This window comes from Cydia amplana, chromosome 21 (assembly GCF_948474715.1).
Source record: "Cydia amplana chromosome 21, ilCydAmpl1.1, whole genome shotgun sequence".
Taxonomy (NCBI): Eukaryota; Metazoa; Arthropoda; class Insecta; order Lepidoptera; family Tortricidae; genus Cydia; species Cydia amplana.
In genome coordinates, this window is record NC_086089.1 from 12636172 (window position 1) to 12652880 (window position 16709).

General features: G+C 38.2%; 1 protein-coding gene and 1 long non-coding RNA gene across 2 annotated transcripts in view; one reads left to right on the forward strand and one right to left on the reverse strand.

Moving 5' to 3' along the window:
* The window catches only part of LOC134657984 (uncharacterized), an 88009-nt gene that overhangs the window by 2332 nt on the left and 68968 nt on the right, over positions 1–16709 (forward strand). The gene's annotated exons all lie outside the window — the stretch shown is intronic.
* LOC134658107 (uncharacterized) lies at positions 9141–10612 on the reverse strand. Its single transcript, XM_063513713.1, has one exon. The coding sequence runs from the start codon at positions 10327–10329 to the stop codon at positions 9394–9396; it is 936 nt and encodes a 311-aa protein (XP_063369783.1). The 5' UTR covers positions 10330–10612; the 3' UTR covers positions 9141–9393.

Below are 16709 nucleotides of genomic sequence, written 5' to 3' on the forward strand. Positions count from 1 at the left end.
CATATAACTTATGTACGTGTTACGTAGCTATGTGTCGCATTTTGCTTTAATACGGTATCAATAATACATACTGTGTGGATGCCATTAGAATAGTTATTTTCGATACAAGTGCGAAAAGGAGGAAATTCGAAACTAGTGGCGATAAATTAAAACACGACCGAAGGGAGTGTTTTAAATCGACACGAGTTGCGAATTACCTATTCGCACGTGTATCGAACAACGTTTTACAGTACATATGCCACTTTAAAGTTTCGATATCGCACGAAAAGTGCTATTTTACGCACTAGTACGGAAAAGTAGCCCCATATGTACTGTAAATAACTATTATCGACCACCTAGGTACATTTTACACACAATTATTGCGCTATAACTGAACTGAAATAGACACAACTTCCTAAAGAACTTAAACCTTCTATGTATCATCACTGGGTAGCTATGAAGATTATAATTTCCAGAAATTGGGCTAGAACAATATTAGATTAGGTACTAGAGACGAATGCCATTAGTTTACTTATTCCAGTTTCCCAGTCGCAATTGGTATTCATTAAAAATATATCGGAGCTAGAAACATCGACAATAGAAACTGAAAACTTTTTGCTCTCGCTGCTAATTTGTTAGAACGCTAACGGTCAAAGGAAAACAAATAGGTACTCGTACATGTAGACTCGAAGCGCTTCCCTAACAATGCTGCACATATCTATTGTTACGGTTACCTAATCAGTTTATGAGTGTGTCATATTCTATTGGTTTTACTAACAACTACATAACGTCAATACAGTCACTTGCATAAAGTCATGTGACAGTTCGTGTTCAAAGACGGTACACGCTAAGTTTTCATGTCTCGAATGCTACGTCAAGTATCGAGCTTATAGGGATAAGATCTGGGACTTGGGAGACAGAGCTTTGCACGGAAAACATATAAAAACTCCAATTTTTTTTCGCGCGTTTCCCAGGTAAGAGCTAGCTAGATCGATTCTTCGCCCCCGAAAACCCCCATATATAGCAAATTTCATTGAAATCGTTAGAATATAGTTTTCGAGATCCCCGAAATATATATACAAGAATTGCTCGTTTAAAGGTATAAGATGTTATGCATTCTTACTGCCAAGTTTACAAACCATGACAAATTTTGTGATAAAGCGATTTATTAGAAGATTCGACAGGCTAGTTCGATCGCGAGCACACAAGCACACAGTTATGGAGGTTGTCAATGTTGTCATTGTCACAGATGCGAGGGTTCCTATTCCTAATGCGGCCTTTCAGCGATTCGTCTCACGGACCAATTCGAGTTTTATTTATTATCTAAAATTCCGATACGATGCTGATCTATACGTGTCAAAAGTGACGTTTTTGGTTTAAGAAATGTCACTTTTAACACTGACAGATCCGTATCGTATTGGAATTAGATCTCTTAACCAAAACTTGAATTGGTCCGTCCGTAAGCTCGCAGCTCCTGCTTCTGCCGCTATGGGAAGAGCCACCGCTTCTAGAACTAATTTTAAATTCTGATTTCGGTAAGTATGGCGTAAATGGGCTTGTTATAATTTACGTAAGTAAATCTCACAGAACTTTTGTAAGTACCACTTACTGTAATTTTATTTTTAGATGTAAACGCAGTCGTAAGTTACTTATTACCTACATACATTTTACGTTAGAAACTTATATACAAGTCTAATTCCGGCCTAAGTGAACTTATTCCTCGAACATATACACGAGTGCGCTATTATCAGTGGCTATACCTATTATCTAAAGTCAGTATCACTCGCATTTTAGAAATCGACAAAACAAATTAATGCTAATAGATAAGTAAGTGTACACGACAGAGTAATTTTGATTCGAACAGTTTTCGTAGGCTAGCAAATTTCTGTGCATTTAGGTTTATAACTCGTATTACTGTATGGCTGATAACAGTGATAACATATACCTTACTGGATTACCAGTAAATAAAGCCAAAATTAAGTTAGCCAAAATTGTCCAATTGTCCATGTTCCTGATACATTATGCTTACTGTGGTAGTAAGCACTAACACTCTTATTATAAGTAACCATTAGTAGACCTTACACCTTTGCAACAAGGTTTATTACAGTTAACAGCTCGGATGATGGTGGCCATAGCTCCAGGCGTCATGATAATCACCTGTTATAATAATAAATACACCAAGTATCGTCATTGCGCAACCGTACCCTAACTAGAGAAAATGACATACGTAATAGCTTACTGGTCGCCTGTGGCATACATACCTAATGCATTACATGTAGGACAGTAGTGTCATGGGTGTCGAATGACAAGAGTATATTTTAATATGGCCTCTGTCAAGTGCGTAATTGATTGCGTATAATAACTATATGGCTATGAAAATAAATTGTGTTACATATTAAAAAATAAAGGATTTATATGAGGTCACTAACTTTACGGAAATAGGATCCCACCAAAAACATTTTTATGTAAAATATTGCCAAGACGAAACCATAAGGCTCGCACTGACAAAAAGTTATCAGATCTCTTGTAGAGCCAAGCTTCCTCTACAGGCCCTACCTTTACAGACTCTACACCTTAGTCAAAATATGTGGCTTGACCGTTTCGTCACATGGGCGTAAGGTGAAAAACGTATTCACTATTCATTATTTTTTATTATAAAATATTTCTTGTAATAATAAAACGGCCAAGCCACATATTTTGACTAAGGTGTAGAGTCTGTGAAGGTAGGGCCTGTAGAGTTAGAAGCTTGGCTCTACAAGAGATCTGATAACTTTTTGTCAGTGCGAGCCTTATGGTTTCGTCTTGGCAATATTTTACATAAAAATGTTTTTGGTGGGATTTCACATCTTTTTGTAAGTTGCTTATGACAATCTTCTGATTTAAAGGATTGCGGGTAATCACCCGATAGTAAATCTACTATTAAAAATCCTGAAATATGTACCTGGGGGCATCTTTTATATACAATCTGCTTTTTATTGATTCCCCATACAAAGTTCAACCCCCTTTTTCCCCTAACGCCTTTTTCCACCCCTTTTCACCCTTACGGGGTGATTTTGGGGTTGAAACTATTTTATATCCCTCCCCATAACAATAACTATCTACATACCAAATTTCAACTAAATCGGTTCCGCGGTTATTGATTTCCCATACAAAATTCCACCCCCCCTTTCCACCCCCTTAGGGGCTAATAATTTCAAGTTTTTGAGTTTTTTTGTTGTTTGTGGACTAATACTATCTCACATAACAAATCTCAGCTTCCTAGGACTTCAGGAAGAACCCTAGAGGTTTTGATGATCAACAGTGAGTGAGTCAGTGACGAAATCGGGGTTTTTTAGACATTAATAAAATCTAAAGTATAAGAGCTATGCAACTGAAAATGTTTATGCTTAATAAGTCCACTATTGGCATCATATCCCGAGACTTTTGTTTATCTGGTATAATTAATTTTCTTATTATTAGGTATTTATTACTTTTTGGCAAAAATTTGCTTTACACCGTGGGATAGGGACTGGACACGTAAAGGGGTGCCATATAAAAATTATTTTGTACTTTTCAGTGGGTTGGTTTTTTGAAGGCGGTTCCCTTTTTTTAAAAAAGATATTATATTAAGTTATTTTATTTTGGTTTTATTTTTGTTTATTTTTATTTTTTTAATTATTTTTTATTTATTTTATTTTATTTTATTTTTTACTTTTTTGTGATAGGTAGGTACTTCATTTATTTTAGGTTTTGGGCTAAAATACTAGTTTGTTAGGCTCTCCATTTAGTCTACTAATGTTGGTGATGGACTAACTCGATGATAATCGCGACACAACATAATATGACGTTTTGGTGCTAAACGATTTGTATGTATATTGCTCCCACTTCCACTCCCATTCCCAGTCCCAGTCCGAGTCCGACTCCCACTCCCACTATTTTATCTAAATCCGTTTTAGCAACATAAATTTGTTGGTAGGTATACCGATAGCATGGCCACCTACCGGGTCCAATTGGTTTTTCCAAACCATCCATGTACTGTACACTAAAACCTTCTCCAGAATGTAACAAACACTTTTCTGAAAACCGCATCAAAATCGGTTCAGCCAAACGCGAGATAATCACGAACAAACATACACACATACATACGTACATACATACGTACATACATACGGGTCAAACTAAGAACGTCCTTTTTTTAAAGGCAGTTAGAAAAAAGTTCATCGACCCACCTAGTGGAACTCTGCTACATAGGCACACGACAACAAGTCGGTTAACCAAAACAAAGTGTGCCTATGTTGCACCAAACCTAAGTTCCACTAGGTACAGCAAGGGTTCAGCATCAGCTCTATCTTGGGTACTGCTCTCCCAAGTGCTCATTAAGATGTGACGGATGGCCAAAATAGCGTGGGCCTATGTTGCACCAAACTTGTGTTTCACTAGGTACAGCAAGGGTTCAGCATCAGCTCTATCTTGGGTACTGCTCTCCCAAGTGCTCATCAAGATGTGACAGATTACCAAAATAGCGTGGGCCTATGTTGCACCAAACCTGAGTACCACTAGGTACAGCAAGGGTTCAGCATCAGCTCTATCTTGGGTACTGCTCTCCCAAGTGCTCATCAAGATGTGACGGATGACCAAAATAGCGTGGGCCTATGTTGCACCAAACCTGAGTTCCACTAGGTACAGCCAGGGTTCACCATGAGCTCTATCTTGGGTACTGCTCTCCCAAGTGCTCATCAAGATGTGACGGATGACCAAAATAGCGTGGGCCTATGTTGCACCAAACCTGAGTTCCACTAGGTACAGCCAGGGTTCAGCATCAGCTCTATCTTGGGTACTGCTCTCCCAGGTGCTCATTAAGATGTGACGGATGGCCAAAATAGCGTGGGCCTATGTTGCACCAAACTTGTGTTCCACTAGGTACAGCCAGGGTGAACCCTGCCAGCCAGGGTGGTTTGGTGCATCAGCTCTATCTTTGTTACTGCTCTCCCAAGTGCTCATCAAGATGTGACGGATGGCCAAAATAGCGTTGGCCTATGTTGCACCAAACCTGAGTTCCACTAGGTACAGCCAGGGTTCAGCATCAGCTCTATCTTAGGTACTGCTCTCCCAAGTGCTCATCAAGATGAGACGGATGACCAAAATAGCGTGGGCCTATGTTGCACCAAACCTGAGTTCCACTAGGTACATCCCGAGTTCCACTAGGTACATCCAGGGTTCAGCATCAGCTCTATCTTGGGTACTGCTCTCCCAAGTGCTCATCAAGGCGTGTCGGATGACCAAAACAGCGTGAGCCTATGTTGCACCAAACCTGAGTTCCACTAGATACAGCCAGGGTTCAGCATCAGCTCAGATCTATGTATACTAAAACCTTCTCCAGAATGTAAGAAACACTTTTCTGAAAACCGCATCAAAATCGGTTCAGCCAAACGCGAGATAATCGCGAACAAATATACATACATACATACATAGATACATACATACATACATACATACATACGGGTCAAACTGAGAACCTCCTTTTTTTGAAGGCGGTTAAAAACAGAGCGAGAACTGAACATACTCGCTAGCAAGATCTATGAAAAATCATGCTATGTAGGTGCCTAGGTACTAAAAGTAACTAAAACGTGACTTGTAATAAGTATCACGTCGAGGATAAAATTGCAACAGGTGGTACCTATCATAAAGGGATTCATGATGTACTTAGCTATGCCGTATCAATAGATGTGCACAACTGCACACACTGCAGCACTGCACAGATAGGTAAATAAGTAAACAAACAAATAATAAATAAAATAAATACTAGTGGCACTGTGAGCTGTAGACCTCGCGAAACTCCATGGCTGCCATATTTAAGAAAATCACGTTCATTTTGACGAATCGGTTGAAATTGCGACCTGTAGGAGAAAACATGGGGACATGTGAAAGAGTTTTTGACCCAGCTGAAACGGAGACCTTGGCTGTCGCTAGGTAAATTATTTATTTATTTTTATTTATTATATTTTAGAAACATACAGTCGTTTACAAACAGTACTTATATATACAATATTGCTTAAGTTTAGACCTAGAGTTTCATTTGTTACATAAAATCAACAGTCTGTTACAATTTTAAATGTTACCCAAAACTAAACATTTGAGAGCGTAAAGAAAGGAAAAGATATTACCTAAAGAAAAGCACGTTTTAAAGTATTCGTGGAACAAGTAAATATATCTATGTTAGAGAGCTTGTCATTTTCGTTAAATAGTTTGCAGGCACGTCTTATGAATATATTTTGTGCATAACACGTTCTACTGTTGGGAATCGAGAATAACCTTTTCTTCTGACAGTGGCGCTGACGTCTACGAGGAACCCTGAGCTGTATTTGGTGTAGTAGTGAGGGGACATCTAACATATTGCGCATAATTTTATAGAGTAAGACGGAATCTGCGATATCTCGACGGTTACTGAGTGTTTGAAGTTTATGGTGGATCAGTGATTCGCTATAGCTAACATGTGTGTGACCAGTTCTAAAATCGAGAGTTTTAAGGAACTTTCTTTGTATCCGTTCCACTCGTTCAATATGGATATTATGATAAGGTTTCCAAACTGTGCTAGCAAACTCGAGATGGCTGCGAACAAAGCTGTTAAAAAGGATTTTGTAGGTGGTACTATTTTTAAACGGTTTACCAACTCTTAGAATGAAGCCTAGTTGTTTGTACGCCTTTTTTATGACAGAATCTAAATGAGGTATGAACGACAGTTTAGAATCCATTAGAACTCCAAGATCACGGATTAGTGTTACTCTACGCAGGTAATTATTACATAATGTGAAGTTATATTGTGCATTATATTTTTTCCGTGTAAAGTTTATTACAGAACATTTATTTATATTTAAAAATAAGTCATTATCTTTACAGAATGTCTCAAAACTTATTAAATCATCCTGCAGCAAATAATAATCTTCAATCGTATTTATGACTTTATAAATTTTCGTGTCATCTGCGTAGAGCAAAACCTTTGAGTGTTTGATGTATTTATCTAAATCGTTAATAAATAGCGTGAAAAGCAACGGGCCTAAATGAGATCCCTGGGGTACACCGGAACTAATTGTTTTCCATTGAGAAGTGTAACCCGATAATACTACACATTGGCTTCGATTTTCAATGTAAGATTTAATCCAACGGAAAAGGTCTCCGTGTATCCCGAGGTGCCAAAGCTTGAGAAGAAGCTTGTTGTGACAAATTTTGTCAAAGGCCTTGGCAAAATCAGTGTACACAGCCTCTACACATGAGCCTCCATCCATTGCGACTAAAATATCATTAGCAAAAGTTAAGAGATTAGTGTCTACCGACCGACCTTTGAAAAAGCCATGTTGATTGGGGCTGATATGGTTTTTAACTACTTGAGAAAGCTGACTAGTGACTATTTTTTCGAAAATTTTGTTGAATTGACATAATTTTGATATAGGCCTAAATTGTTCAATATTGTTGCTAACTTGACCCTTGGGGATAGGCGTCACGAATGCTCTTTTCCAGATTTCGGGAACACAGCCAGATTTAATAGATTTTTGGAAAATAATAGTTAAAGGTATTGCGAGGTTTGCTGAGCATTTTTTTATGAAAATAGGATGAATGCCGTCAGGGCCTGCACCTTTGTTAGTATTAATTATGTTTAAAAGCCTATGGACAGATGCTCGATCAATGTTTATAGTACACATATCTACTAAGGGTTCGGCGGGTGGCAGTAAAGTATCGACAAACAAGCTGCTATGAGATTCCTCAAAAACGGAGTGAAAAAAGTCATTAAATAAATTACAGATTTCTGCACCATCTGAGGTAGTATGATCTTTATATCTCATCGTTTGTGGTAATTTATTTTTAGAATTAATAGACTTTATATAAGACCAAAAATAATTTGGACATGATTTTATTTTATATTCGGAATGAGAAATGTAATTTTTGTAGCATTGTGCTTCCATTTTTTCTGCTCGTTTACGTAATATCTTAAAAGATTCATAATCCAAAGGATTGCCGTATTTTTTCCAATTCTTATGAAACTTACGTTTTTCACGTAACAACTTTATTAATGGTCTAGTGTGCCACACCGGAACGGACGCCGAAACGTTGATTCGACGCATAGGGATATAGTCACTAATCAGCTGTCTCAAAATATCGTAGAATTTTGTTACACAGCTTGTCAAATCGATATTTTCCATGATATAATACCAATTGATTTTAGATAATTCTAAATTAATTTTGTTATAATCACCATTCTTAAAATTATAAATACTATTAGGTTTCGGATTAAGAGAGGGTTCAAATTTTAAATATAAATCTATGGTTAACGCTTTGTGGTGATTATCTTCAGACGTGAGTGGTAGGTCGCAAGGAGAAACTGTACACTCTGTGCTACACAATATTAAATCGAGAATGCGATTATTAACATTATGAACTCCATTAAATTGTTTTAATTCAGTATAAGATAAAAAATCGTGCAGCACTCGTGTTGTGTAATTGTTACCTGTAATTAAATGCATTCCCGGGGACGAGTGGGGCACCCACTCGGCTTCCGGTATATTAAAATCTCCTGTAAGCAAGAATAGATCATTTGGCCTATCGGTAATAATTTGATCTGCAGTTTCAAAAAAAGAAGTTAACGAATCCCTGTGTCCAGGACCCTGGGGAATGTAAATACAGGCTATATTCAAAAAAGATTGGTTTTGAGGGTTACGAGCATTTCGTCCATGCAGGTCGAGTGGAATAGAAATCCAGACACATTCACAGTGGGCGCGCGGCGGCACGGGCCAGTCGCGGCGTACCGGTTGGCAACAAGCTCGGACGGCCACGGCCGCCCCGCCGCCACGAGTCGCTCCGCTATCCGCCACCGACCGATCACACCGAAATACATTAAAACTACTGTCAAAGAATTCCCCGTCATAAAAATCAGGAGTAAGCCAAGTTTCCGTCAAACAAATAAAATCATAATCTGACTGAGCTACTTTAGAGAAAAACTCACCAGCTTTTGTTCGCAAGCCCCTCACATTTTGGTAATAACCACTAAAGAGTGTATTAGCCATTATTATAGGCATAAATATTTAAAATATAATGTTTTAGAAAAACAGGTTTCAATGCGCCAAGAAACAAAAAGAAATAATTGATTAATATAGAAGAAAAGATGTAAGTAAGGGAATATACCAAAAATAGATCAGTAATATATTTATATTTATAAGACGTGCATGCATGGTATTTGCTTAATAGAACACGGAAAAAACGTTGAAGTGCATAGGTAAACATGTTTTTAAGATAACAAGCGTAAATACCGACCAAATAATCGGGGACATCGTGATAACATTTCGTGAGTACACATGGTGTTAAGAAGGTAGATAATGCAAATAAGTTCACCGAAATAATTATGACAACCTTATATAGGTACCACATTAAATGAAAGTACAATGGTCACTTTATTTTTTTTAGATCGGCTTCGTTACTAATGAGTAAAACTTTACTTTGGTCGGTTTTTCGAATGAAAATTTTACAATCACGAACCCAAAGGTGAGTATAGTTATGCTCTAATCTTAATTGCCTAGCCTGCTTCAAGAGTAATTTGTTAACGGGGGTCAGGTGGTCGCCGACGTACACAGCTGCAGCGGGCCCCGGCAAACCGATGTCAGCCGTTGTCAGGCCACGGCGCGCACGAACGGCAACTAGTAATTCATTTTTCTGGCATCGTTGTGTAAATCTAGCAATTATTGCCGGTGGTCTGCTGTTCTTTAGCGCTTCATCCTGGCTCGTTTGAAAGCGACGCACCCGGTGAATAACGTCGACGTCACTTTCACCCAGATGATACCCGACCTTGGCGCATATGTCTCGAAGGATAGTCATTAAATTTTCACCTTTGGAGTACGGTATGCCAGAGATCTCCAGGTTATTAAGCATTGAAAATTGTTTACTTGAATTGTTTTCAATGACTAGCCGATTGATAGTTTCCTGGGCTTCATGGAGATTTTTTGTAATAGATGTTACTGAGGCAACTTTCTTCTCGGCGGTAGTAATTCTAGTATTAAAATCAGACAAACTGGTTTCAACGCGTGATTGTGTCTCCTTCAAGCTCTCTGACAATGATTTAAATTCGCTTAGCTGCTCCCGAATTTCAGACCTTATATCCTCACGCATGCCGGCCAACTTTTGATCTTGCGTGTTAGTAAAATCATTTGTGAATTCTTTAAGGAGGGTTGTCATATCCTGTCTAAAGGCAGCAAGTTCCTGTTTGATGTCATAATCAAGATCCGGGTGTCTTCTCTTCCGTAAGGTGATGTGATGATTTTCTTGGTCTATATAGGTGGGAAGATCCGGCTGGGAGCCACTTTTAGGTGGTGTACGAGGAGTACCCATAATTTAGGTAGGTATTGCGGGTGATTCCACACGACGCCGAATTCCTTAAGTTGTTTACAACTTAGCGACCGGTGGCGCACACGACGCGCGGGGGTGAAGAGCAGGGTCACACGCACTGTGCACTCGCAACTTATGGATACACTTCCAAGCAAAAGTCAACTTTAGGGATCACGGTTATAAGGTTAGTTTTGGTTGTTCGGTGTATTAAAATAATTTCAATTAAATCGGAACACGACTGCGCTGTAAGTTAAGCGAGACCGAACTGACTGATAAGAAAATTAATAATCATCCGGGTAATTACTTAGTTTTTGAAGGCGGTGCCAAACCAACAAAAACAGTCTTTATTACCAATCAGAAAAACAATACGAGTACGTAGTACCTACAATAACTAAATTAATGGGTAAACTAAGTATGTCTTTATAATGCAAGTAAGTACAGCGTTCTTCGTTGTCTAAAATATCGGTTCTCAAAAATTTTGGTTTGGCACCGACTTCAAAAACTAAGTAATTATCCGGATGATTATTAATTTTCTTATTATTACGTATTAATTACTTTTTGGCAAAAAATTGCTTTACGCCTTGGGATAGGGACTGGACACGTAAAGGGGTGCCATATAAAAATTATTTTGTACTTTTCAGTGGGTTGGTTTTTTGAAGGCGGTTCCCTTTTTTTAAAAAAGATATTATATTAAGTTATTTTATTTTGGTTTTATTTTTGTTTATTATAATTTTTTAATTATTTTTTATTAATTTTTGAAAAGATGTGTCCCGCCGAGTTTGTTGCCGGGTTAAATCTTCTCGAGTCAGAGGTGTAGGGTTGGAGCCGGTGTAGTTTGACTTGAATAAAGATTTGAACGGATTTATGCGATCTTTTTATTTTCAAATCACACCTTTTAAAACTAAATAGCAATTAGTTATTTTTATCGCTTAGTCCTAAAATATGGTAGGCACTAGTATGGTTAACAAGTCCGAATGTTTATTTCATGCGTTTGTAGCATACCTAATATTTTGGCTGTGAAGTAATACATCTAGGTACTACCCCCACGCGCCCACCGCCATCGGGACCATCCGTCGCCGACATCAGCAAGTGGGATAGATGCGGAGTTTCATGTATTGCTTACACAGCCACCTGGGAGCGTGGTGTATTTCTGGTGACCTACATTCCATAATCTGGACACTTTGTAATGGTAAGCTCACGTGTCTAACCTTGATTGAATGGTGAGTGTAATTCATTGTTATTTGGTCAGAATTATTGTGAAATTGTGAATTATGATTGAGGCAGTCTAGCATAGCGGTCGTTACGTGACGTCATCTCTGGTATCGCCGCGTTTCTTTACAATTAATTTTTGTAATCCATTTAGATCGAGGCGATCTCGAGTTATTTTGATTTGAAATCCATACTGTTAATTAAAACCAAGTATTAGCTATCACGACGTGATATTATTTCATCGCTCACTTGTGAATCTACCCTCAATAATTGATTTGAAAATACAATTAATTTTTAAAATCCGTTGAAATCTAAGTGATCTTAAGTTATTTTGATGTGAAATCCATATTGTTAATTAAAATCAAATATTGGCTGTCGCGACGTGATATTATTTCATCGCTCACTTGTGCATCTACCCTCAAAAAATATTTTTTTTTCATAAAAATACAATGCACCGTTAGAAATTGATCCTGCTGATTTGCCAATGCAAGCATTATGTAATCTTTACCCTGTAATGTTTAGTAATTAATAAAATTGCGACAAATTATTGCTCGTAATGCCGTGATAGATCACAAATCGTGTATACTATGGAAACATGAGCTACGCATATGAAAATTAATGTTACAGTGTCCTGCAGCCGGAGCCGAGCGAGCTTGCGGACGCCATTGCGCCCGTGATACAGAGGCGGCTGTGCAGTATCTTCTGTGCTGGAGATTTGGAAATAAAAGGACAGGTTTCGTTCTAATTGTTTATTAGTGAATTTTATTTTGAGTGTAATGGCGAAGCATAAGTCGAACGTAACTAATAAGCTGTCACTTTTCGTATTGGCCCATTTTACCGTGTTACTTATTTTTGGAACACGTGTTTGTTTGTTCATAGATTGAAATGCGCACTCATTGAAGTTTAAATTTTATTCTGAGATTTTTGAAGTCCCGTATACATTCGAACCATGTTTTTTGTGTCTGCTACCTTGCATTTCATAAACCTTTCGAGTTTAGCTTGCATACATGATAAACCTGATACCGTGCAAATGATGATTTCAGTAACAGCCAGCTATGTTGAACCACATCGTGTCTCTCGCAATCTGCCGCAGCAACGGCAACGGCAAGCGGAAAGGATCAGCCTTCGTGCTTGGGTTGGACCTCACCACCACCACCTTTGACTTGGTCGCGTGCATCATACTTTATTAAGCTGGTGAGCAGTTCCCATTTCGTTGGGATTATTTTGAGATGTTTTACTTCTGCAATAGAAGTCTTGAGCGAGTTTCTGTTGTTAAAGCTAAAGAAGAAAGCTATCTTTAGTGATTTTGATCAGTATGTGATCATGTTCAGTTTCAGTTGATCAGTTGACGCTGATAGTACTAATGGTTCTGAGTAACATGATTTAAAGACCTGTTTTTATTTTCTTTTTTTTGGAATTCACTGTTAACATTGTTTTGCTTTCGATGGACTGAAAGCTTGTACTTTCGTAAGACTGAAATTACGCCCGATGGACTGGGCACTACTGTTTTGCTTTCGATAGACTGAAGGCACGCCCGATGGACTGGGCAATACTGTCATGCTTTCGATGGGCTGAAGGCACGCCCGATGGACTGGGCAATACTGGTTTGCTTTCGATGGACTGAAAGTATGCCCGATGGACTGGGTATTTTTTAGTGACCGCATCAGAAGTGCCGGAGCATGTAAGAGGTGCACGTGGTCTGCTTTTTATGTGCAGAATGCTCTTTGCGAGGAGTAGCACTTACGCAGCTGAGATGGTTACTTCTGACGAGGGTCTGGTATCTGCCGAAGGACTGGCAATGCACCGAAGGACTGGTGTTGTTTTGTTAAAAATGAATTCCCGTTTATGTACTGTGTTCATATGAGTAAAATTGGAACTATCAATTCAGAATGTTATTTATTTTAAGATGTCTTACAGAAATTTAGATCACATATGACCAATTTTTTTTTATGCCAGATAATTTCCTCGTAAATTGGTATTGACGACAATAGTAGTGATACTGTCGAGCAATGAATTAGAGCCGTTGTGATTTGTTTTTGATGTTTGGGATTGTTCTGTTTTTACATAAATTTGAGAGTATCCGCCAGACGGAGGCGATGATTATTGGAGTGTATCCGTTAGATAGCGGCGATGATTACTGATGATTATTTTTATTTAGTCGTTGCTCGATGGACTATTTTTGACTAGAGAATTGAGGATTGTTAAAGTAATTTTGAACAATTATTTTTTCTGGTTTGATTGACAACAAAGTTTGATTTTAATAGTAATTTGAGTGAGACCCAAATTGTTGGTCAGGAATGACCGAGCGATGAGATACTGTGCTGAGTATTTTGTTTCAGTATCAAATGCATACACCCACACACGAGGACGTGTGTAGCGCAGGATGGCCGTGTCGGAGCGAGACACCAGAAAGACGTATTGCAGCATTACAGTTCATAGTTAGACGCCTGTATAAAATCGATTAGCAATGTTTGGCGTATTGTTGAACTAAAATGACAGGTAGAAGGCTTTGGAACGTCAAGATGTGTACCTATCTTGAGTGAACGTAGGCACGGGCAGGCATTTTTGTCGTTATGTTGGTAGACTGGTCAGGCAGGTTTACCAACTTGAATTGGAGGCGGGAGCGGTTGGCTCCGCCGCTGGAACTGGCTTCCTTCTTCTTGATCGGACCGCGCTAGAGATCGGACGTTAGCCAAGCTCGTGCCTAATTCGCTACGTTCCTGAAGGCTTACACCTGAAGGATTATTTTGAAAGCTTATAGATTCTCACGTTCTTTAACCGTTTAGCTAAGTGTTTTATTCCAAGATGTGCCATTATAAGCTTACTTTTGTAAAATAAAGAAACTATGTGTTGTTTTGAAAAGATGTGTCCCGCCGAGTTTGTTGCCGGGTTAAATCTTCTCGAGTCAGAGGTGTAGGGTTGGAGCCGGTGTAGTTTGACTTGAATAAAGATTTGAACGGATTTATGCGATCTTTTTATTTTCAAATCACACCTTTTAAAACTAAATAGCAATTAGTTATTTTTATCGCTTAGTCCTAAAATATGGTAGGCACTAGTATGGTTAACAAGTCCGAATGTTTATTTCATGCGTTTGTAGCATACCTAATATTTTGGCTGTGAAGTAATACATCTAGGTACTACCCCCCACGCGCCCACCGCCATCGGGACCATCCGTCGCCGACATATATATAAATAAATAAATAAATAAATAAGTAAACAAGAATTGCTCGTTTAAAGGTATTAGATAGATAGATTAGATAGATAGATAAAAGAGGACAGGTAGTCTATCTCGCCGCGAGATACTGTCGCGCCAATCATGTGCTAGCCCGGCTGTAGTCCCACTGTAAGCTCAATAAGGTTTGTGTTACGGGTACCAGAAGACGGCGATAAGTATATACAGGGTGTAACATTTAAATCGGTCATTATGGGAAAGTCTGAAAGTATAAGAAATACGAAGATCTGTTCTTAGGAACCATGTCATCGAATTTAGTAACAAGGAAAACTACTACCACTAACTGAAAAATCTATAACTTAGGAACAAATAATGCGATAAACATACAAATAAGTAACGAACCCGGGACCTTTTGCTTCGTAGGAAGGGTTACTAATATTACCGACTATGCTAGGAGGCCATTACTAGTACCTTAGTACCTAAATAACCTACTTATCAGACAGGTTAGTTTAAATTCCGTAGGTCGTAATTTCAATGAAACATTAATTATTTCACTAGCAAAGGTTTATTTACCTGCATCCCATCAGGGTCCGATTACTATTGAAATCGAGCACTCAGATAGACACACTTTTTATTGTTGAAATGAACAATACAAATGGAACAACGCATGAACACCTATATAGTATTGAAAAAAGTACCTATTTAAGTTCAGTTCTTAAAATGTGTGGTACATATTAGGCAATTCATACACAGCTTAGTTAGACCAATATCAATAGGCTGTTTGGAGTGTTTGGTTGACATAACATCGGTTTATCGGCAATAGCAAGTGCAGGAATATATAAGCAAACACTATACATATACGTACCTACTCGTACATACATAACATACAATAAGCTTTGTTAACCCGCGGCCCGTGAACCTGTCACTTGCGGCCCGCGAGCCTCCCTGGCTATTTTGTATGTAATATTGACAAACGACAATGTCTGATAAAGTCATAAATATTAACAAAGTGCGGCCCGCGTCAACTTCGTAAACTACTATGTGGCACTTAGCTGCTAAAAGGTTGCCGACCGCTGCCATAGAATTATTATTTTACGTACTTACATCAGATTATGATATTTTGTTAGAACAGCAATGTGTCATCAGTCTCTTTCGTAGTATTTCATCATAGGAGCATCTTTAGCTTTAGTGGCCAAGATTTTTTTATTCCCATCAAAAACATTACCTATTTTTTACATGTAAAAAGATGCAAGTCTCGCAACGCAATTCTTCTGCTACCTACAAAAAAAATTAGGATGTAATAATGTGAAACCAAGTCGGTTATTTTAGTCAGTGCCAGCTAGGGTTGTCAACCGTACTATATAATATTGTACTATATTTTGGCTCTCTGTACTATATACTATTGGAAAATACATAGTACGCTAAAATACTATATTTCCGATTAAACGTATATTACACTTATATGTAGTATTTTATCTAAAAGTACTATATTTTTTTGAAATGTACCTACTATATTTTTGATGCCTTATTCTGGAAAATACTATATTCCACCAAAAAATAGTTGGCAACCCCAACCCTAGTGCCCGAGGGTGTTAAAAGTTAAAACCGTATCAATATAAGATATCTTTAATTTTTAATACGTATAATGACTTAGTCATCGCCATGTCATCGCACGGCTGCATAATGACATCATCGATCATCGTCGAGTATTAAAAATAATTATAATTGAACATATTCAACGCTGCGCTAATCACATGCAGTTTGACCCATACACATATTTACGAGTACCTACGGTACGAGTAAAGCATTATGTGCGATTGCCAAGTAATTACATGCCCTTGCCCAGCAGTGGCACGCTCAAATAAGATAAATAAATAATAAATAGGTACCCGGAAAGATGGTGTACGAGATGCTTGAACGATGTACGCGGATCTGAAGCCAAGAATGAACCATAATTTTAGTATGATATCAGGGCACAACCCGTACCCTTTTGCGGCTGACT